Raw genomic sequence first — 24,797 nt, 5'->3', positions numbered from 1 at the left:
AGAAATTAAGGGGGAGTGAGTGAGTTTGTTTTCTTGTAAGCTGTCACATTCTTCTCTTCAAAGTGTCAGCCTGAGTCACGCATAAATAAATGTTAGAAAGATTCACCTTCTCCAGTTGATTTTTTTTACCCTTACATAATTTAATGTTATAATTGGTTTTTTTCTCTCTAACATTTAATTTTGTAGTCTTAAAAACATGCCTGAAGAATAAGTGGGTCTGAAAGATCTTGATAATTCTGACTTGTGTTATTTCTTTTGAATTTTTTAAAGATTTTATATATTTATTTTGAGAGAGAGAGAGAGTGGGAGGAGGGGCAGAGGGATAGGGAGAGTGAGTCCCAAGCAGACTCCATGCTGAGCGTAGAGCCCAACATAGGGCTCCATTGCACAACACTGAGATCACAACCAGAGCTGAAACCAAAGAGTCTGCTGCTTAACTGCCACTTGTGTGCCTCTTTTTTAAATTTTTGAAGTATGAACCTGCCTTTCTGGTTTGGGATCCCATTAAGTTTTAAGTATATTATAGAAAGCTTACCCCATATGCAGTTTAATTTACTTTTTCTTAAAAAGAAAAAAAAAAACAAGGGAAAGAAAAAAGGAAAGAAACTCTAATATTTGCCCTAAGTAGTGGTGATTTTCATAGGAAGTAGAGATGTGGAAGAGGATGAGCTTTGTAAAATTACCTATAATAGAAAATTTAAGTTAATTGAACAAGTATTTATTGAGAATGTCACATATGAATATCACTGTTCTAGGCATAATGAATCAACATAAATTTTGTTTTTAGTATTTATTTATTTACTTATTTATTTAAGAGTGAGCGAGCATATGAATGAGTGGGCAGAGGGAGAAACAGACTTCCTGCTCAGCAGGGATGTGGAGCTTGATCCCAGGACCCCATGATCATGACCTGAGCTGAAGGCAGATAGATGCCTAACCAATTGAGCCACCCAGGTGCCAGCATAAATCTTGTCTTAAAGGAACTTCTAGTAAGCACTCGTAGGCATATCCATAAATAACTATAGTATAAAGCAGGAAGTCTTAAGTGTCTTGTGAAAAAAAGTACAGATAAATCGGAGGAGGGAAAGTTAACCTTCTAGTTGGCAAATCAAATTGTATAGACTTTGAAACAACATGTTGTTTGAGCAAGACATCAGAAGGTTAGGTAAGTTTTAAAGTTGAGTGGGAAAGATACTGTAGGTGTAGCACAAATTGTATCTGTGGCAGCACAGGTAGGTGCTCAAGAAGAGTAAATTGCGGAGTTGCCAGTATGTAAAATGCACAGAAGGTGATGTGTATGTGTGCTAAAGAAGACTAGACAAGCATCTAAGGCCAGATAGTTGGTTATTAGTTCAAAGAATTATACTGTATTGTAAAGGCAGTGAAAAGCCATTGAAAGCTTTCAAGTGGAGCTGGGACACACCAGGGTGTACTTGTGTGGAAACTGAAGGTGGGCCAGCAGCAGGGCAGCAGTTAGATTGCTGTAGCACTCTTGGGGAGATTAGATGAAGGGCTGAGTCAGGGGAGCTTAGTAGTAGTGATTAAGAGGAGGTAACGAGTATGTTAAGTTCCTTCTGAATCAGTCAGTAGGACTTGGCAGTAATTGATGTGGGGGTGATGAAGGAAGGAGGAGGCTCAATTCAGAAAGGTGGTGAATTATTGGCCCATTAGATTATTATTACTATTGTTATTACTTTGCATTTGTATGTGGGGCTTTAGAATTCATAAAACACCATTACCTCTGAACCTTCATAACTCTGTAAGTTAAACAGAGTTAGAATTATCCTTATTACAGATAAGGAGATAAAGAATTCGGGAATTTTTTGTTAATACAGGGAGTAAATGCAGATCTGCGCCTCTTACTATAGTCTTCCAGTATCTTGGCCAGTGCTCCATTCTCTAAAACCTGGTAAGCAAAGGCTTGGCATCTAGTCTTAATTTATGCCATTAAGTGTGAGTGTGGGAAACTGCTTTACCTCCTTTAAACTGTAGTTTCTTTAGATGTCCTTATGCTTTCTATTTTTCAGGGATACTTTCAAGGTAAAATATAATGTTTTTATTTTCATTAACTCTTTATTCAGCAAATAAAAGTGAGTACTGAATAGTGTGCTTGGTATGGGAATGCAAGATATGAGAGATACAATCCCTGCTGTTGCAGTGTTTCACAGATTGGAGGAGAGGAGACAGACATAAGTGGATAAGTAACGATAATAAGCTGTAATAAGTGCTGTAGTACAGGTGTGTGCATTTGACAATAGAGTCACAGAGGAAGGAGCAATTAGAAAAGTCAGGGAAATGTGAACTAAGTCTTGACCCATATTTAGTCATTTAACTGTAGTAAAATGTTAAACAAGGCAGAGGGTAAAATATGTATCATCATCATAATAGTAGCTATTATTTGTCGAAAGTTTCTAAAGCCGGGACGCCTGGGTGGCGCAGTTGGTTAAACGACTGCCTCCGGCTCAGGGCGTGATCCTGGAGTCCCGGGATCGAGTCCCACATCAGGCTCCCAGCTCCATGGGGAGTCTGCTTCGCTCTCTGACCTTCTCCTCGCTCATTCTCTCTCTCACTGTCTCTCTCTCTCAAATAAATAAAATAAAATCTTAAAAAAAAAAATTAAAAAAAAAAAAGAAAGTTTCTAAAGCCAAGGAACCCCAAAGATTGCTAGTAGCTACCAAAATTAGGAAGACGCTTAGAAAGATTCTTCCCTAGAGCTTTCAGAGGGAGGATAACCCTGCCGGCATCTTGATTTTAGACTTCTAGCCTCCCAAACTATGAAAGAATGAATTTTTGTTATTTTAAGCCACAGTTTGTGGTACTTCATTACAGCATCCTAAGGAAGCTAATGTAGTAGTGACATAAGAATCATTGAGGTGAACACTGAGTGACATATAGAATTGTTGAATCATTGTATTATACATCTGAAACTAATATAATATTGTTAGTTATACTAAAATAAAAACAAAATGAAACAAAGAATCAAATTGATCTGTGGGAAACCAAGAAAACCCAGAAATAGACCCAAGATTACAGAATTATTTGATTTTCAACAAAGATACCAAAGAAATCTAGTGCAAGAAAGAAACGTCTTTTTAACAAATGGTGCTGGAGGAACTGGATATACATATGGGGGGAAAATGAACTTCAGCTCTTCCCACACAGCATACATAGAAAATAATTCTAAATACAAAAGCTAAAACCATGAAGCTTCTGGAAGAAAGTGTCTTTGTCATTTAGGGAAAGATTTCATAGGACTTGAAAACATTAGCCATAAAAGAAAAAAAATTAATACTCATCATCTAAGTACATTAAGAAAATGAGTAGACAAACTAAAGACACGGATAAAATATTTTCTGAAAGTTTCTCTAACACGGGACTTGTATTTAGAATATATAAATAACTATAATTAAAAGTTAAAAAGACAAACAGCCTTATTTAAAAAAATGAGCAAAAGAATTGAAAAGACATCACAAAGAAAGGCATACAAATGACCAAGTAGCACATTAAAAAGTGCTCAATATCATTTGTCATTGGGGAAATGCCAATGAAAATTGAAATGAAATATTAGTACACAAACACCAGAAAGGCTGTAACTAAAATGACCAAGTGTAGGTATAGATATGGAACAACTGGAACTCTTATATTTTGTTGTTGGAGTGTGCAGTGGTACTACTACATTGGGGAAAGATCTGGCAGTTCTTTAGAAAACTAAACATATATCTACCCTATGATCCATTAATTCATTAATTCTGTTTTTTGTTTTTTATTGTTTTTGTTTGTTTGTTTGTTTGTGTGTATGTGTGTGTGTGTGTGTGTTTAAGAGAGAGGAGGGACTGGAAGGGGAGAGGGAGAGAGAGAATATTAAGCAGGCTCCATGCCCAGTGCAGAGCCCAAAGTGGGCTCAATCCCACAACCCTGAGACCATGACCTGAGCTTGACTGACTGAGCCACCCAGGTGCTCCTAATTCTGTTCCTTTCTATACCCAAGAAAAATAAGAGTGTGAGCGCGAGAAAAGTCCTGTATTTATAGAAGAATGTTATAGCATCTTTATCTAATAGCCAAAACCTAGAAATAGACCTGTTGTCTATCAACAGGAGAATGAATAAACAAATTGTGGTGTATTCATACAATGGGATAAAATAATAAAAGGGAACAAAATCACTCATAAAATATAGATATATCTCAAAAATACTGTGTTAAGAAAAAAAAAAACCTTGCATAAAACAGTCCAGGTCCTTTGTTTGCAATACATCAAGTTTTGTAAGAGGCAGAACTAATCTGTAATAGAACAAATTTAGGACAATGGTATCCCTTAGGTGTGGGGGCAGGAGTTTCCTGGGAAGGGGCATGAGAGAACTTTTAAGGTTTTTGTTTTGTTTTGTTTTTTAAGATTTTATTTATTTATTTGACAGAGATCTCAAGTAGGCGGAGAGGCAGGCAGAGAAAGAGAGAGGAGGAAGCAGGTTCTCCGCAGAGCAGAGAGCCTGATGTAGGGCTTGATCCCAGGACCCTGAGATCGTGACCTGAGCTGAAGGCAGAGGCTTTAACCCACTGAGTCACCCAGGCGCCACTGTTTTGTTTTGTAAAGATTTTGTTTATTTTTGAGAGAAAGAGAAATCACAAGTAGGCAAAGTGGCAGGCAGAGGAAGAGGGAGAAGCAGGCTCCCTGCTGATCACGGAGCCTGATGGGGGACTCAATTCCAGGACCCTGGACTCACGACTCAAGCCAAAGGCAGACGCTTAACTGACTGACACACCCAGGTGCCCGAGAGAACTCTTTTTTTTTTTTTTTAATAATTTTTAAATTTTTTATAAACATATATTTTTATCCCCAGGGGTACAGGTCTGTGAATCGCCAGGTTTACACACTTCACAGCACTCACCAAAGCACATACCCTCCCCAATGTCCATAACCCCACCCCTCTTCTCCCCACCCCCCTCCCCCCAGCAACCCTCAGTTTGTTTTGTGAGATTAAGAGTCACTTATGGTTTGTCTCCCTCCCAATCCCATCTTGTTTCATTTATTCTTCTCCTACCCACTTAAGCCCCCATGTTGCATCACCACTTCCTCATATCAGGGAGATCATATGATAGTTGTCTTTCTCTGCTTGACTTATTTCACTAAGCATGATAACGCTCTAGTTCCGCCAGAGAGAACTCTTAAGGTATTGATGATGTCCTGTATCTTGATAGGGGTCTAGGTTTGCAGGTATATACATTTGTAAAAAAAATTTGTTGAATGGTAATATGCCACTTAAGTATACCACTTAAGATTAGTATATTTCATTGAATTTAAATTTTACCTCAAAAGAAAAAAACTAAATAGTAAATTAAATATTAAGCTATAATTATTAAAATGCAGGCTGAAGTGATAAATGTACAGATGTACCCAATTACTTCAAAGTGAATTTAAAAATGGATTGATGGATGGGTAGATATGTGACAAAAGTAAATATAGAAAAATGTGATTTAATTATAGAAACTACCAAGTATATGGTATTAGTGTATAGTTATTTTAACTTTGCTGTATTTTTGAAAGTTTCATACAATGTTGAGAAAAATTACTATTGATAGGGAATCATACATCTAGTAACATCATTCTGTTACATGGAAAGACATCTGTGGCTTTCTCTTAAGGCAGAAAATCAAGTTGCAATAAAATATAGTATACCATTTAGTTAAATATTAACATAACAAAATTGAGTAGTTATTTTAATTTTAGGATCATAGGATTGTGACTTTTTTCCTCTTCAGATTTTGGGGTGTGAGGTACTTTTTTTTGAAAAATTATATAATAAAATTTAATAGTCTAGACCTTGTATATAAAGGGTTGTTTTTTTTTTGAAAATTTTTATTAAAAGAGATTAGTAGTAACTTCAAAGTTTTACTGTGATCTAACTAGATTTATATCAATAAAAATGGAATGACTTAAGGTGTTTATTATATTCATTGATTTGTGACTGGTCACTTTTTTAAAGTTCTGAACTATTTGAAGAAGTAGATCAGTGGCAACTTCCTCTTTTAGTAAAATGATGGTAGTGTTCTGATTTTATCAGCTACAGATTTCACTTACTCTCTCAAAGTTTAGAAGTCATTATTTATTTAATACTTTCTCTATGCCAGACACTGTACTTAGTCATTATGAATATATCTGTAGTAATAGAGCACAGTTCATAGATTTAGTTTTAGTTGGTGAAGTATTCTAAGAAAGAAGAAATAAGTAAACATCTCTTCCTTTGCATGCTTCTAGAGATTTAAAACATTCATAATGTTTTGACATTTGGCAAATCAGTTACTCTTTTTAAGTAGTTCATCCATGTTTCTGTCTGCTAAAGGAAGAAAGAAAGATAACCTTTCTACAGTCACTGTGATGAGCTTATAGTATGACCTAGGACAGTTCTTCAGGGTTAGGCCTGACCTATGGGTGGGGGTGGCAGTCACAGAAAGAACATAGGGCTTTCTGCTGGAGGTCAGTGATCATGTCTGTTACTGTTTACGGTTCTGTCTTCATTCCTGGTACAGTGTCTGGTACATAATAAATACTCAAAATACTTGTTTACTGGTGAGTTGAATTAGCAAACAGATTTATAGTTTAAAAAGAAGAGATGAACAAAATGGCATTACAATTTTGAAACTCCTTATGTCAATTCTGAATGAGACATACGCTTTGAGACATACATACGCTTTGTGGGACTAGAATAAAAATACAGTATACACACAAGTACACACATGCAGAAACACCTGCTACGTAAAGTTATGTATGCAGACAATCCAATAGAGAGCAGGGCTTTACTTGTGAGAAAATTTAATGAAACTCTCCTTTTATTGTCTACATTTTTCCTTATAATTATCATTGCCATTATTATAAATAAACATAATAGATGCTTTATTATAAATAAACATTAATTCTGTTCTTCAAGGTTCTTACTACTCTGGAAGTAAAGAAATGACTGACTTTTTTTTTTTAAGAAATGACTTGCATTTTAAAAACCTTTCATCATTTATATCTTGGTTTGCACTGTATAGGTTAATAATAAATAATAATTTATAAAAGGTAACATTAGCATAAAAATACTAATATGTGAGAAAGCTAAAGATCATAATAGCATTTTAAATTATGCATTCTATTTTTTTAAAGATTTTATTTATTTATTAGAGAGATGGAGAGAGAGCACAAGTAGGCAGAACAGCAGGCAGAGGGAGAGTGAGAAGCAAGCTCGCCGCTGAGCAGGGAGCCCGATGTGGGACTCGATTCTAGGACCCTGGGATCATGACTCGAGCCAGAGGCAGCTGCTTAACTGACTGAGCCACTCAGGTGCCCCATAAATTATGCATTCTATCTCAAACAGTAGTTGGGTTGGTTATGTTCTTGAATGATACTTTTTTATGTTCTCATTTGTGTTTCCAAAGCAGCATTTAGACATAGCTCTGAAGTGTTGACAGTAGTGAAGAAGTCCAGTGCAGTAACATTTTATCAGATAAATAAGTGATATTTTAAAGCTTGTGACTGTCAGCAAAGCACGGCAGCAAGTACTTGGTCTGTCAATTTTAAAAGACAAGGATAGGTACCCAAAAGAGAAGCTGTCAGTCCATTTAGACATATAAAGGTTAAATGTCTTTAGGTTAAAATATTTGGGTAGACATTTCACCCTGTCCATTCTACTAAATGTAGTTAAAACCCTGGATACTATATAAACATAAGAACACTCTGAGTGGTAGAGAAAGTACTGACCAGCTATGGTCTGTGGGGCCCTAGAAATGTACAGTAGAGGTCTGTCTGGGAGCTTGAACTCTCACCTCCACCCAGTGGCACAAGATGCCTTCCCCACTCCTCACAAGTAGGGGGTTTGAGTTTCTACTCCGAACTGGCAGTAATGAGTTAGCTCTTGCTTTCCTCTGTTACAGAAGGTGTGCTAAAACAAGATTTAAATAAGATCCAGATCTCATAACATAATACCCAAGATACCCAGATTCCAATAAAAGATGACTTATCACCAAGAATCATGTCTTCATGAGAAGACAATCTGCATAAAACATCAACCCCAACATAAAACAGCTTTTAGAATTATGTGACACGATTTTCAAGGAGCCATCACAAAAGGCTTCAATGAGCTATTACAAGTCTGCTAAAAATGATGAAAAAATAGTTTCAGGAAAGAAATAGTAGCTATAAAGATAAAACCAAATGGAAATTTTAGAACTGAAAAATACAATAACTGAAATTTTTAAAGAAGTGCTATGAATGAGCTCAATGAAGAAATGGGATGACAGAAGAAAGAAATGGTGAACTTGAAAGAGGACAACAGAATTACTCATTTTGAACAATACAAAGAAAATAGACTGGCAAAAAGAAAAAAAACCCAAAAAAAACAGTTTAAGGACCTTTGGTACTACGATAAAAGATCTAACACTGCCCTAATTTAGAGAGGGAGCTTAAGCATAGGTTGGATGTTAGCGTATTGATATAATGACAATTCTTAGTGTTAGAAATTCTCTATAAAACCAGAGTAGATGTAAATTGTTACTTTTTCTATTTACAGACATACCTTGTGCAGCTTCAGATAGAGGAAAGAAGGTTCCTTAATTCCACTTTATAGCAAAGAGAGTCTGTAGGTTTGTGAAGAGTTTGTATCCTCATTAATCCCTTTCAAGTAGAGAAGTGGGGAGAGTAGTGGAGTAGAGGTGGGAACACTTGGGTTCTAGTTTTGATTTAGCTGCTAATTGACCTTCTCAAGCTAGGATAATCAGGTAACCTCCTTGGCCTCAGTTTTCTTTCCTATGTAATAATGACAGAATCAGACTGGGTTATAAATGAGACCTCCTTTAGTTCAAATGTAATTTTAAGTTGATAAATGTTTTACTTTAATCCTGACTTAACAATTTCTAAATGGTTAATTGGTTAATTCCAAATTGGTTAATTCCCAAATGAACAGTGTTTTTTCATTTTCAGTACTTTTAAAGACACATTTTTAGAGAGAAATTAGATCAAAAGACCTAAAGTAATTTCTAAAGCCTGTAGGGATGGGAAATTATAAAAGATAAAAATGGGCTATGAATGTTGTCTTTGTTGTACTTCAGATTATGATGTGGGAATTGTGGTTTTAACCTCCCAACGGTGCCTTAAAATAAAAATTCCATGATCATCAGAAACCTCATTGTTTACTACCCAGTAGGTTAGATTTGAAAAATATACTGTGCTCTGAATAATTAGTATGTTTTTTATGGTCATTTTTTAAAATTATGAACAACTGAAACTGGATGGGTTCTAGGGTTTCTTAGTGAGTCCTTAGTGGTCTAGCAGTTTTTAGTTGTAACCAAGGGCAGAATGTGCTGGGTTTTTTTTTATTTGCAAGTGTTTCATTTAATTGTGAAAGTTGACATGAGAGATACTTGATATTTGGGATACTTAACTAGCTTTCAGAGGGTATTCAGTTAGATTAGATATGTTTGAAAGTGAATTTGTAGGGGCGCCTGAGTGGCTCAGTTGGTTAAGCATCTGCCTTTGGCTCAGGTCATGATCCCAGGGTCCTCAGTGGGGAGCCTGCTTCTCCCTCTCCCTCTGCTGTTCCCTCTGCTTATGCTCTCTCTGTCAAATAAATAAGTAAAACCTTTTTTAAAAAATGAATTTTTAAATACACAAGTTCCACCTTAGTGCATGTCTGTTGGTGTACTTTTACATGTGTTTGATGATACTGATAAAGTGCCTTATGGGATTCAGTGAAAAGCAGGTATGTAATTTAATTTCATAACAAACATTTGTTCATTGGTTATTATTTACTAATATATTTGATTGGTTTTCAGGTACTTGAAGAAGCAGAAGCTCAACATTTATATCAGTCCATTTTGCCTGATATGGTGAAAATTGCGCTCTGTCTGCCCAATATTTGCACCCAGGTTAGTAGAAATAACTTCTTCCTCAGTAGTGTCCTTGGCACTCACAATTGAATTTCTTTTTAACTCTAATGGCCAGGGTCAAAGAGAGAGAAGAAAGAGATGGGAAACAGTTTTTACCAAAGAGTGTAAGGATTTTGCTATGCTGAAGAAAAGGTTAGAGGCTAGAGGGAATGCTACAAAAGGACATTAAAAATGCAGCATTCAATTTCTGAGGTTCAGTTTACACTGTTGAGGTTTGCTTATTCAGAGTTCCTATTCTCGTTTTGTTTAAACAATCTCTGACTTAAAAAAAAAAAAAAGTCATTATTCTAAGACATACTAATGGATTTAGAACATTCATCTTCAGAATGGCTCTTCTTACCCCACAGTGGTGTATTATATAACAAGTGAGCTCATGGTACTTTTATAACTTTTAAAAATGAAAGAATCTGGTATTCTTTTGCCGGGGTGGGGAGTATTGTAATTATAGCTATATAATAAATTGCTAAAATTCCGTGGCTTAAAGCAATAAACATTTATTATCTCACAGTCTCTGTCTGTCAGGAATTCAGGAACAGCTTTGCTGAGTGGTTCTGGCTCAGGATTTCTTTCGTGGTCGCAGTTGGGGTGTTGATCAGGGCTGCAGTCCTTCTCTGAAGCTTTCACTGAGGCTGGAGGAGCCGCCTCTAAGTTGGTTTACTCACATGGCTTTTGGGCAGAAGCCCTCAATTTCTTTCTTTTTTTTTTTAAAGATTATATTTATTTATTCATCACAGAGAGAGGGAGATGGAGACAGAGGGAGAAGCAGGCTTCCCAACGGAGCAGGAAGCTTGATAACGGAACTCAGTCCCAGGACCCTGGAATCACGACCTGAGCTGAAGGCAGAGGCTTAACCACCTGAGCCACCCAGCACCCAGAAACCCTCAATTTCTTGCAATGGCCCTCTCCCTAGGCTGATTGGCTTGTCCTCACGACATGCTTGCTAACTTCTCCAGAACAAGCCACCTAAGGAGAGAACAGGAAATTCGCAGTGCCTTTTTTGACCTAGTTTTTGAAGGCATCTACTGTCACTCATGCTATTTTTTTGTTGATTACAAATTAGTCACTAAATCTAATCCACACTCAAGGAGATGGTAATTAAACTCTCTTAGAAGGAGGAATTGTCGGAGTTCCTGGGTGGTGCAGTTGTTTAGTGTGTCTGACTCTTGGTTTTGATCTCAGGGTTATGAGATCAAGCCCTGTGTTGGGTTCTGTACTCAGCTCAGGGTCTGCTTGGAATTCTCCCTCCCTCACCCTCTGCCCCTCCTGCTCATGCTCTCTTTCTCTCTAATATAAAATTTTTAAAAAAATCTTTTAAAAGGAGGAAATATCAAAGAATTTGTGGACACATTTTCAGATCACCATAAGAGGTTGTTGGTTTGTTCTTTATAATTTTCTTCCTATGTTTCTCACAACATAGGTTGTGAATTTGCCTCTGTCTTTTGTTTCTAAAGCCAGCCCCCTTGCTGCATGGATGCTAGCCAGGGTTTTGGTAATACTGTTGCTCTACAGAGGCCCTAGGGACATTTTGGGTGGAATAATTTACACATGTGAGAAATGTTTTCACACATAGTAACTTGTCATTGGGGATACCCGCAAAACCACAGCCATAGTCATTGGAACAATCTAAAAACATAAGCAAATGATTGAGGGCCATGCCACCTTCAGTTAAGAACCACTGTATGTTTGTTTTTTTTTTTTTTAAGATTTTATTTATTTATTTGACAGACAGAGATCACAAGTAGGCAGAGAGGCAGGCAGATAGAGAGGAAGGGAAGCAGGCCCCCTGCTGAGCAGAGAGCCCGGTGTGGGACTCGATCCCAGGACCCTGAGATCATGACCCCAGCCGAAGGCAGCGGCTTAACCCACTGAGCCACCCAGGCACCCCACTGTATGTTTTTTGATGTGCCATCTTTATTAGCATCTTACTGTGATATTTCTCATTTTATGTAACTTTAATTTCATATCATTAATGCATTGTATCTGAAATAAGTTTTCTGTTGGGCAGGGAAAATACATATTAATACTCCGTATTTATGTTGGAAGGTTTTTTTTGCTTGCTATGTGTCATGTTCACTCTTTATCCTTTTTCTCGTTGCTTTTTTCCTTACCTACTAAAATCCCTTACTATCTCTTAGGTTGTGCTTAACTTTCATGTCTCCTGCGAAGCCTTCCCTACCTCTCCTAGCCAAAGTTAACCCCTCCTATGACACTCAAGTCACACTTAGAACATTATTTTGTGATTTTTATCTTTATATATTTCCCCCTACTATATTAAATTCTTCTTGAAGGGAAATCATCTTTGTGACCTCAAGTTCCATGTGCTTAATTAAATGGCCTTTTAATTCAACATGTAGTTCATAGTTGATAGTATATAGCCTTTAGACATGAATCACTTAATCTTCTCTTCCCCTTGCACTTAGGCAAAAGAGCATTTCCATATTTTATGTAATGAGATACATATTCAAAAACATCTAAATTTATAAGTTCTAACAAGGCACTTGGTAAAACAAAATTGGACTTGTGGCTCCCCAACATTTTGGCCTGGTTAAAAACAATTTTGATTTTCTATTCATGTATTAATGGGGAGAACATTTTAAGTCTGGGCTTTCTACTCTACTGAAAAGTAAATCTTTGTTGTGAAAGTTAACACTTCACTTTGATATCATAGTATATCTTTGGCAAGTTAAATTGCATATGTGGTTATTTAATGATTTATCACATTAACATTCTCTAGGCCAAACCCAAAAGGTAAATTTTAGATTTATAAAAAGCAAATGAAAGGAAGAAAGCAGATTTTTGAGATTAACTTTTTGAAAGATCTTGGTTCGTATTAAATCAGTCAGTCTCTTATTTTATCTAGCTGAACACTTAAAAGATTCACACTTTCTAGTTCTCCCCAAATGTTGAGCTTTCAGACATTTCTCCTCCAAGAAAATAGAAATAAATTACTGTATTTAAAATTGTACTGTTTTGTTATTTGGGGGTTAAGAGATATTTGTGTTTATTGTTCAGTAAGCCTAAAATATCACCATTGCTTTTTAAAGTCATTTTTATGGATAACTTGGTAAATTGCAATTAAAAGCTTATTTTTTAAAAAACTAAGTAACAGTTTGCTTGAAGCCATTGATACATTGTCACCTTTTCTAAACTCATAGCTGGGTTGTAAATAAGTGTGTAGGATGGAAAGAGAAACCCATATGACCTTTCTCTTTCCTCTTTCTTAGAAATGGTAATTGCTAAGGCCTAAAAGGAGAAAATTTTGGATATTATAGTGATTCTTTCCATTTCCCTTGTTAGTTTATCTTTGTATTTTCCCAAGGGAAATAGTTGAACTGCAAATTTAACCTTTTCTTTTTCTAGCAAATTCTTATTCTAGCACTGATGTATGTTTTCTGTTACTTAGAAAAAAATTAATTTTTATATTATTGGAGTTTTGATTTGTCTTGCCTGCCTTTCCTCAATTTCATTTTTGGTGTTGGTTCCTTAGATATGATCAGGACAGTTGTCTTTGTATACTGGTTTGAAATAAATGCAGGAATCCAGGATTCTTACTTCAGTGTCTTACTCAAAGGTAGAAGGAAAAGCATCTTAAACATTACGTTGGAGCATTTTAAAAACTTTACAACTGATACATAAACTTGACTTTACCATCATGACTTTGAAAACATATAGTTTAAACATTTAAAATAGAATAAGACCAACTGAACATAATAGTTAGGTCCATGGATTATACTGAAAAGAAAAGGTCAATGAATTTGGATTTGGTACAACTAGAAGACATTTCCATCATAAAAACTTTGAAGGGAAAATGCCCTGTGTCTTCCTTGGCTTAAAATGAGTATGTAGGAAATGTCTACCTTCTTACAAGTTACACATAAGTCTGTATACATCTGTCCTATTAATTGCTTTAATAAAATTAGATTTAGGTCTCATGAAGAAATTGTCAAAGTAAAGTATAATTCAGAATTAGAAGGAAAAGACTTATTTATTGAATTATTTTCCTTAGATCATTTTATTCAGGACTAAGAAAAATTGCTTCATCGGGCAATTATAAATACAAGTGAAAATAAAATTTAGCATATGTAATAATAGCTAAACTCAGTGTTGCTTTTTTTTTGTTTCATCTTTTGTTTAAATTTTTCATTACATGGATAATGTGTTTTTATTTCCTACTTGCTAAAACAATCTTGTTTTCCGCTAATAAGTAACAGTTTGTGTTCTCTTCACTATCATTATTATTGATTAGAAATCTGCAGTTTGTCAAACAAGTACACTTTTCCAATCATCCTTGATGAACTGCCCTTGACTTCAACAGTACTGCTGATTTACGGATTCAAGAGTGGCCTGAAATTATTCCTGCCTTAATTTAGCAAATGCAATTTGGTGCCTCTGCTTTTTAAATTGCTAAACTAATTATTGTTCTTCTTGTCTGTATATTTTGTTTCCTCTGTCAGCCAATACCGCTCCTGAAACAGAAGATGAATCATTCCATCACAATGTCACAGGAACAGATTGCCAGTCTTTTAGCTAATGCTTTCTTCTGCACATTTCCACGGCGAAATGCTAAGATGAAATCTGAGTATTCTAGCTACCCAGACATTAACTTCAATCGGTATGTTTTCAGAGAACACCTCTTTAAAAGTGAAATAGAGAAGGTGGGAAGGAACTAATGTTTGTTCAGGGATTTGCCATAGGTCAAACATTTTATGTCAGATTATCTAATTTAATCTTTATAATGCAGTGAGTTAAGTGGTATTTTTGCCATTTTGCAGGCAAATAATTAAAATTCAATGAAAATCTTTGTTATTATATGGTTACTCTCTGTTATTAACACTAAGTAGGAGTGGAGAAACAATGAAAAATAATGTCATCTGTGTAAGAGAATTTATTTAAAATCCCAGCAAAAGATATCCATTTTATACTATGTTCTCTTTGATTTTGTAAATACCAGTTGTGAGGAAAATGTTGTTAACCTAATTCTGAGTCAGTATGTTAAAGCTAAGTATGTTTTAAGAGATTAGTCATTTAGTTCAAACATACAGTGAGCAATTACAGTATTCTCCACAGTTTGTTAAGTGCCTTGAGGGTTACAAGAGAAGGGATGAACCAGTTTCTGACTTCTCTGCCTTTCTTTCATCCACAATCATGTATCACTGCTTCTGATAGCTCTGATCCTGCCAGGATAGGTTTGCTACTCTTTTGGGTTCCTATGAAGGTGTGTGTGTACCTCTGTTATATCAGGGAGAGGTATATAGCATTATGATACTTTATTAGGAAGGAAATAGTTTAATAAAGGAAACCTTTCTTGAAGAAATAACTTTTGAACTAAGTATGAAGGGTAGAAGTTTTACCAAGGAGAAAAGGAGAGATGATTACATTCTGGGCAGGGGGTACAGCATGTACAAAGGCACTGTGGTAAAAAGGACATGATATTTCCAGGGACTGAGAGAAGACCAGTGTGGATGCAGCACAGAGAGAGAGAACAAGTTGCAGAAGGAGATGGGGGCCAGTAGGCAATCCTGCTGTGCCTACTAGGCCTTGCTAAGGCAGTAGAAACTCATTAAAGGATTTGGTATGAGAGGAGGAGGAAGCTGATGTATTTGATCAGATTAACATTTTCAAAAGTTTATTCTGACTACAGTGTGGATACTGAGTGAAGAAGGGCCATGATACAATGAGTCTAACCAGTTGGAGGGGATATTGCAATATTGCAATACACCAGAAAGCTGGGATCGTGTAGTGGTCATGATGGAGATACGGTGACGTTTGAAGGGCAAGTCATTGTGATGGTGACGGACTGGATTGATGAGTGGGTGAAAGGAGGCATCTGGGGTACAACCAGGCATGTGCCTTCAGTGTTCTCTACTTTTCCTACTGTACCACCTACACTACTTTGTTAACAGTTGTTTGTTTCATCCTTTCAGTGGGGACAAGGATTTTTTTTTTTTTTTTTAAGATTGATTTATTTGAGAAGAGAGAGAGAGAGAGCTGGGTGAGGGGCAGAGGGAGAGAGAGAATCTCGAGCAGACTCCCTCTTGAGTGTTGAGCCTAACGTGGTGCTCGATCTTTCACAACACTGAGATTGTGACCTGAGCCAAAATCAAGAGTTGGACATTTGGCTGACTGAGCCACCCAGGCGCCCCATTAGTGGGGACAGGGGTCTTATCTTTCATTAAGTTTCATGCATTATAGGCCTTCAGTAAATCCACATCAAGTGAATGAAAATACGTTTTACAGATGAAGTACTTGAGAAATTGATTAGTGGTAGAGTGCTAGGATGAAAACTTAGACCCTTAGTTCTTAGTCTACCGTTCTTTATTTTTCAAACTGCATCTTATCCATAGGAATTAGGAAGTGTTTGATTTTTAAGCAATATATAATTCAAGTTTTTGCCTTTGATTTCTTTAGTATTTGGGATAGGACTGAGAGAAAACAAAGAACATTGGTATCTATAATTGTAATTGTGTAAAGAACCTATTTATTAACTATAATTTTTTTGCTTATTTGAGAAATTGTTTAAGAATTTTTTTTCTGTTCATAGTTAAGGGCTTTGCATCTCTTGCAGGTTTTTTTTTTTTTTAGTATAGAAAGGAAATGGTCAAATTTTGTATGTAAGTAAACAGTGGAAATTTAATTTTGTAGAAATGTAATTATCTGTTTCCATGAAGAGTATTAGTTATATTAATAATAAGGATCTGTAGAGTAAATGGTCTTTCTGTTTGTTTGGAATAAATGTTTGATCAGCTCCAGGATCACCAGGGATACTAAAAATTTTAAATTTTAAAAAAATTAAAAATGAGTATTTTTCTGGTTTTGGTTTTTGGTAAGCAGTAGCTCTAATTAATAATGCTTTAGAATTCATTGGGGAGGGTATGTGCTATGATGAGTGTGGTGAATTGTGTAAGGCTGATGATTCACAGACAAGTACCCCTGAAGCAAATAATACATTATATGTTAATAAAATAAATAAATACATAAATACATAAATAAATATATTCTTACTTAAATGCTTTAGAATTAGGGTTTCCACAACCACTTACAGTTTGTTTCTGTGGGATGAGTAGTCAGCTAGTGCTTGTATCTTCATGGTCCCTCAGATAAACCTTTGATGTCTTAGATCCAAGCTTTCTCAGATTGATTCTTTGATTTAATTATAGACCTCTTAAATTTATTTTTCAGATTAGAACTGAGCATTCTCTTACTAAGTTAAGGTTATATCAGAGAGCTAATCTTTTCCCAAAGAAGTTATTTTTTTTTTTTTAAAGAATTTATTTATTTATTTGACAGAGAGAAATCACAAGTAGATGGAGAGGCAGGCAGAGAGAGAGAGAGGAGGAAGCAGGCTCCCTGCTGAGCAGAGAGCCCGATGTAGGACTCGATCCCAGGACCCCGAGATCATGACCTAAGCTGAAGGCAGCGGCTTAACCCACTGAGCCACCCAGGTGCCCCCCAAAGAAGTTATTTTTAAAACTGTTAAGGATATTTTCAAACATACTAAAAAGTAAAGAAAACAGTTTTGTGAACCCATGTTTATCCATCTTCAGTACTTAACAGAATTTTTTATTTTGCTCTGTTTTCACATATCCAACCCCACTTTAAAAAAAAATTTTTTTTAAACAAATTGTAGATATTAAGTTTCACCCATGAAGAATTCAGTATTTAGGGGCACCTGGGTGGCTAAGTTGGTAGAGCATGCTAGTCTTAATCATGGCATGGTGAGCTTCAGCCCCACGTTGGGTGTAGAGTTTACTTAAAGAAAAAAAAAAAGAATTTGGTGTTTAAACTCTTCACAAATAACTTTAGTCTGATATCTTGGTTAAATATTTATAGCCCTTTTCTTAGAAAAGCTAAAAGCTCTCTGGATAACTACAAATATACATACCTTATTGGTTAAAATAAGAAAAAGCACAGAAAGGGAGCAGAAGGTTAAGCATGATTAGAAATAGCAATTGTAGGGGTGGCTCAACTGGTTGAGCTGGAGCATCTGACTCTTGAGTTCCACTCAGGTTGTGATCTCGGGCTCCTGGGATCATGCTTCATGCCTGACTCCACACTCAGCGTACAGTCTGCTTATCCCTCTCCCTCTACTCCTCCCCTTGTTCTCTTTCTTTCAAACAAACAAAATCTTAAAAAAAAAAAAGAATTAGCAATTGTAGTCTTTAATAAGGATTAAAAAGTTTATATGTAGGATATCTCAATTATGTTAAAATATCTGTGTCTATTAATTGTATCTTTGTGTTCACATTAGTACATGTATGAGCATGGAAAATGGACTGACAAGAAAATGAATAAAAGTATGATTACCATTGGGTAGTGAGATAATCATATTTAATGCTTTTTTTTCATCCTTTTCTATATTTTTGAAATTGTTTATAATAAACATATATTACTTTTATAATCAGAAGAAAAATAGTTACAAGTCAATCATCAGAAATGGAGCAGAAGACAAAGTTAATAAAAAGAGTGGATGATTTTTGTAATTTGAGTTTGAGGTTGGACTCCTACAAATTTCTTGAGCCTGTCTTAAATAGCTAGCTTCTTCCTAACTGTAGCCCCATAGACACAGTATCATAACCTCCCCTTCCCCATCACTGTCCATTCAGCATGTAAGAGAAACAAGTCTATAGGGTACTCTAAAGGCTGGGCCCCTGCTACATTGACAGCATTCTTTCCTCAATAGTAAAATAGACCTCAGGTTTGGAATGGGTGACAGGTAGAGGTAGTCTTGGGAAGCCTTGGCTTTTGTGACTTCCCATTTCCTGCCACAATTAGCAGGCTTTATATCAATTATAACGTGTGTTAATTTTATTTATTTTATTTTTAAGATTTTATTTGAGATAGAGTGAACGAGTAAGAGAGAAAGAGAGCACAAGTAGGGGCAGCACAAGAAGAGGGAGAAGCGGACTCCCCACTGAGCAAGGAGCCTGATGTGGGACTCCATCCTGGTACCCTGGGATCATGACAGGAGCCAAAGGCAGACGGTTAACCAACTGAGCCACCCGAGCAACCTCACATGTGTTCATTTTAAAGCATCATTGGTTTTCAGCTAAACTTCTGACAGAGGAATACTGGAACTTCTTGGCAAAGGCGTGTGTTTATCTTTTTCATTGTGCAGGGTCATTTATTCTGAAATTTGAGCTGGTTGGCTCTGAACGTCAGCATGTTAGGTTTGACGGGAAAAGAGGCTGAGCTATTTTTCTTAATGAAGGGAATATGGATTTGAACAATGGAAGCATTTTATGTAAATGAATGGTGATTTCTTTGCTGGGCATGAGAATTTTTTTTTGCATGACAATAATTCTTAATAACAATACCTAATGTTTATTAAGTACTTGCTATAATCAGTCACCATGCTGTTATTTTTTTACATAATACGTCAAATTTATAAATTAGGTATTATTTTTTTCATTTTTCAGATGAGAGGATGGAAGCTTAGAGAGGGTAGGTTACTTCCCTAAGTTAGCTGGTACAACTGGGATTCAAACTCAGGATAAAGTATTCCTCTAGAAGCTGTGTCCCTTAACCATTCCGCTATCCAGCCTCCGTTTGAATAATTATTCAGATTAATTAGGTTAATACTTCTTACATTATAGCTAATCAGAAACTAAAACTATCCTTGGAAATAATTCTCAGTCTGTAAAATGAAAGTCATTTGTCAGTCCAGAGTGACCATGAAAGGATTTAAACTCACAGTATCCCAATAGCATTTTCACCAAACGAGAGCTTAATCTATTGAAAATTTGAATACAAGCATATTCCTGTCTTCTGGTTGATGGATATTCTTTTGGTCACCAGAAAGTTGAAAATTAATTAAGTGCAAGTAAATCCTGTGGTAGTCTCTACAATTGTTTTAGGGAATCCTAGCAGCCAGGATGTCAGCACTTGGCTGCGCTGAGATGGTATGTATTTAATAAGCCTAAACTAGCAAAAACAAAACAAAACAAAAAAACACAAGGAATGATGACTATATATGATCACTGATGCTGTCTATTGACAGTTTACTTTGATTCTATCAATGGTAGTTTCTAGGTAGGGAACCCTCTATACTGATAGGTTTAGTGAGGGTAAATGACTTGTCAACAGAACTGGGACCTGGATACTGTGTTCTGTTCACAGTCAGTGCTCATTTATTATGTCTTACTTCCTCTTGAGCAAAATGCTCTGAGTGTGCTCCAGAAGTGGAAAACAACCAAAAGTTCCCCTTTTTCATGTGACTTATGAAAGATCAATACCTAATTTGATGAGCCATTTGATAAACTGATTATGGAGCATTTTGTTGTGGTGGTGTTGTCTTTTTGCCTAGTTGCTATTTATGATGATAGTTCTGGCAGTTGGGAGTTGTGTGTGTATGTGAGTGTAGTTAGCCTCAGAAGGACTATGGCTAGCTAGTTGATTGAATAAGAAAAATGGTTAAGAGTATGTGGTGGGAGGCTGACGTCAATAAATTGAATAAGTCTTCCTGTTTTTATTTATTGTTGTGTTCTTCCAGCTCTGCTTAGTTATGTTAAATACCCCTGACCTTTTCCCCTGCTTGCCTTTCAGGGCCTAAACATTCATATAAAGGCTTCCAATGTGATTAGCATTGATGCTTCTGAGATTGCTTAGAAACTGATGGTCAGAGATTAATTGTGGGTTGCAGCAGTGGTCAGCCCAGGAGGCTTTTACATCTGCCTCTTCCCTGGATTGAAAGTGCTGTTGGGGCCATATGGCAGATTGCTTCACAGAAGAGCCAAGAATGACTTTGTGGCTAGGTTCCAGATTATCATTTGCATCTATTTTAAAGTGGAGGTTACAGTGCTTTGAGTTTGATTTACTGTGTACTAATGGGATTAATCCTTAACTTGAAATCACATGAGGGTGTGTGTGTGTGCCTAGAATTCAATTCCAGTAATATTATCAATATACTATTCAGGGGAAGATATTATTAAACTATGATTTTCTTTATATGTAAGGAAAGAAAAACATCAGTTAATAAGTATCTGACCCTTGATTGACTTATTTCCTTGAAAATAAAAAGTTTTGTTTAGAACAAAAGCGAGTTTGCCTGACTGGCTTTTTCTGTTTGCTTTTTAAAAAACTCTAATACTCAGTTAAATGCCAGAATACTCAGTTAAATGCCAAAATGTAGTCAGGCTTTTTCTGTTTGCTTTTTAAAATACTCTATAATACTCAGTTAAATGCCAGAATACTCAGTTAAATGCCAAAATGTCCTCTCATGCTCTCTCTCACTCATTCTCTCTCAAGTAAGTAAATAAAATATATATATATATATTTTTTTTTAAAGAAAGAAAAAGAAAAATTGTTGAGGGCACCTGGGTGACTCAGTGGGTTAAAGCCTCTGCCTTCAGCTCAGGTCATGATCCAAGGGTCTGGGATCAAGCCCTGCATCTGGCTCCCTGCTCAGCGGGAAGCCTGCTTCCCTCCCTCCCATCCCCACCACCTCTCTGCCTACTTGTGATCTCTGTCAAATAAATAAATCTTTTTTAAAAAATTGCTGAGAATTTAAAATATTTCATGGTGCTTGGTTATTATAAGGTTTCATTCTCTGAGTCTCTATTTCTGGTTGACTTACTCTCTGTGTGCATTTCTCTCTTCCTTCCCTCTCTCTCCAGCCCCATCTCTGTTAGTCTCTCTCTCTCTGCCTTCTCAGCCTCATCTTTTTTTTTTTTCTTTAAGATTTTATTTATTTATTTGACAGACAGATATCACAAGTAGACAGAGAGGGGTGGGGGCGGGATGCAGAAGCAGGCTCCCTGTTGAGCAGAGAGCCCGATGTGGGACTCGATCCCAGGACCCTGAGATCATGACCTAAACTGAAGGCAGAGGCTTAACCCACTGAGCCACCCAGGTTCCCCTCAGCCTCATCTTTTTGTCCCTGTCCTTTCTTGGAGCTCGTTTCTCTGTCTCTTTGTCTTCTTCCTCCCCCTAGATGCTGTCTCTCAGATATTATATCACTCTGGTGATATTCACTCATGTTGTTACCTGTGTTTTTATGTTGTTTTCACACCAGGATAATTGATTTCATTTGGGTGGCTATGCATAGTACTTTCAGACTTCACTGTTGTGGAATTTTAGACTTCATGCAAGGGTTTTAAACCTGCTTCATCTTCCCTGATTTTTTGGTTCCTTCTTGTCTCTTATTCCTCCCACCTCACATGGCACTTCCTGCTCCATCAGGAGCATGGGAAAGCATATTTGGTTACATAATGATTTGAAATTGGGCTTGGAGTGACAAATAAACAATACCTTGAGATTCTGCTTGACTTTGTACTGATAAGGTTAGAACCTACAAGATAAACAATGGGTGCTCATTTGTAGTAGGTGATAATAACTGCCCTATAATCTTCCAGGAAAGTCAGTATTGCTAGGGTAATAAATCTACAGTCCTAAGAGGCTCTTAGGCTTACTAATTTGTCATCGTGGTTATGAAATACATGAACTTCAATGTGATTTTACAAACAACTGACCACAGATATGAGGCAGGGATGCTTTTTATTTTGGGGAGAATTATTTCTTAAGGATAACAACTACTTTTTTCCTTACTACACAGTAGTTCTGTGGAAGAGGAACTTTACTTGGATTATGTAGTGTATCAGTTCATCTCTAAGAAAAGGTGATGGCTGCCTTTATATTCATACTGTTTCCCTCTACTGAGTAGTAAACCTAGAAAGGGATTTTGCAGTGGTTCCCAAGATACTCATTTAGTAAATCACATTTATTTGATACTGGATGTTTAATTAAACTACCAGGTGGCTTCTTCATTTTGACTATCATTTTGATTTAAATAAACTCTATTCTGGTTGACGTATTACATAAGAAACCAAGCTAAAACCTGTGCTCTCAAAGATCCTTTCTTTCAGCAGGCAGTGGATTTTAAGAGTATTTGTAATAAACATTTTAGAAAAGTAAGTTCTTTTAAATGAGTAAAAATGACCATACAGGGTCTCTTTTTTAAGAGGTGTGGGGCAGAGGGAGAGAGAGAATCTTAAGCAGACTCCATGCCCAGCACAGAGCTAACTCAGGGCTTTATGTCACAACCTGAGATCATGACCTGAGCTGAAATCAAGAGTCAGACACTTAACCAAGCAAGCCACCCAGACACCCCCATGCAGGAACTCTTAAACTGTTTTTAAAAATCAGTTCAATTTTATTTTATTTATTTTTTAAATCAATTCAGTTTTAAATTTGGTTAAAATACTTGTCTGACATTAGTATTCTTTTCAGGAAATAAGTATTCACATAAACTGTTTTCTCAGAAATTGACCCTAAATACAGAATTTCAGATCATTGAAAACAGGATCATTTGAAATCTACATTTCCTTCCCTTTCCCTAATTCATTTCAGTTGCTCAATAGGATTTTCTCATGAAATTAACGTTTCCCTCTCTGCATAGTTACATAAGCTTGCTTTTCTAATAATGAAAAATTGTATCCATTTCGTCACTTATTAAAGTGAACTTTTACTTGAAGGGTTTCTGGTTGTAAAGCCAGAGTATATAACTAGAGGCCAATAAATAATTCCTCATCACTTATAGCTGCAGAATTTCTTCATAATTTTTAAATGCCTTTGGAAAGCTAGATCTTATGCCTAAAGCATGCTTTTGTGTTTGAAATCCTTTAGCGAACTCCCTATTCAGGTCATATGCTTCCAAAGCCCTGCTTTTCTTTCCTGAGGATAAATTGCATTATGTTTTACCATTAACAATGCCACGTCATTTCAAAGAAGACTAAATTAAGTAGTGTAAGTCCAGGTTGCTGGAAACTAGATGAGTAGGCATTGTTTTGATTACTGTGCAGAGGGTATATCTGTTTAATTACCAAAGATTGGTCAGTCCCTAAATACTGTGTCATACCTGCTTGTCAGTGTCCTAACCACCCATTGCCATCCCTCCCCCATCAAAATTGTGGGGATTTTTTTTTCATGTACCATTTCTGTTCATTCATTTAACTACCTAGTAATATTATGAATTATTAGAATTTGCCATTGGGAAAATGATTGAGCATTATCTTACTGGCCTAATTGACTTTGGGGGGCCAGATGGTGCCTTCTCCCTGGAGGAAGATAGATGGGAGAAACGTGGTTGCTAGAGAGTGCCATCTGACTTGAACAACTTTTAAGAAGCCTTGGTTCTAGTTGGTTTTAGTCTTCAGATGCCGTTGGAATCTGGTTTTCCAGTTCTCTGTCATTATAGGATTGCCTTCCTTTACTTTAATGTATTTAGTTGTTTGTGAATCATTAAGGCATTTGAGATCACTCTTTTTTATTTTCTTTATTTGGTCATTTTCAGGTTGTTTGAAGGACGTTCATCAAGGAAACCAGAGAAGCTTAAAACACTCTTCTGCTACTTTAGAAGAGTCACAGAGAAAAGTAAATTCCTTTCATTCTTAATACATATTTTATCACTGATACAGATGGTTCAGATTAAGTGGCAGGTCAGAAACATTTTGTGTTCCAACTACACTTTCCTGCCCAAACCAAATAATTCCGTATTATCATCTAGATTTTATGCATGTTACATACATTAAATACATACTATGAATACATGTGAGTTTTATGTACTCTGAAGTTAGACCAGCAGAACATGATTTGATAGGTTTTCATGAATGAAAAGCAGTAAATCAGTACTTTGAAAAGAAAGTATATTGACCAGGAAATACATTTTGGGTGTTCTTTACTTAAAGAGGCATTGATTATTAACAGTTTATTTACAGAGGACAAGCTATGTGTTACCTTCCTATTCATCCCTCTCTTTTTTTTCCTCATCCCTTCATACTTTGTAGAATTCTTGTAAAACAGTGTTGTACTTAGTGTTTATATGTTTCTTTTTCTGTTGGACCTTAACCATCTTGTTTTCCAGAAACTAATCATAACCTGAGGCAGT

The 24,797-nt window shown here is 36.2% G+C and overlaps 1 protein-coding gene across 4 annotated transcripts in view; it reads left to right on the top strand.

Annotated features, from left to right (window-relative positions):
• Positions 1 to 24,797, top strand: part of PARG (poly(ADP-ribose) glycohydrolase) — a 125,166-nt gene that overhangs the window by 44,587 nt on the left and 55,782 nt on the right. For all 4 annotated transcript variants that reach the window (XM_044240013.1, XM_044240012.1, XM_044240015.1 and 1 more), the window contains exons 8-10: positions 9,803 to 9,895; positions 14,371 to 14,528; positions 24,204 to 24,283. In XM_044240013.1, the coding sequence (XP_044095948.1) occupies positions 9,803 to 9,895; positions 14,371 to 14,528; positions 24,204 to 24,283 (331 nt within the window). The remainder of the gene's footprint in view (positions 1 to 9,802; positions 9,896 to 14,370; positions 14,529 to 24,203; positions 24,284 to 24,797) is intronic.

This window comes from Neovison vison, chromosome 2 (assembly GCF_020171115.1).
Source record: "Neovison vison isolate M4711 chromosome 2, ASM_NN_V1, whole genome shotgun sequence".
Taxonomy (NCBI): domain Eukaryota; kingdom Metazoa; phylum Chordata; class Mammalia; order Carnivora; family Mustelidae; genus Neogale; species Neogale vison.
The sequence above is the reverse complement of the archived record's forward strand: the minus strand, read 5'-3'. Positions and strand labels throughout refer to the sequence as shown.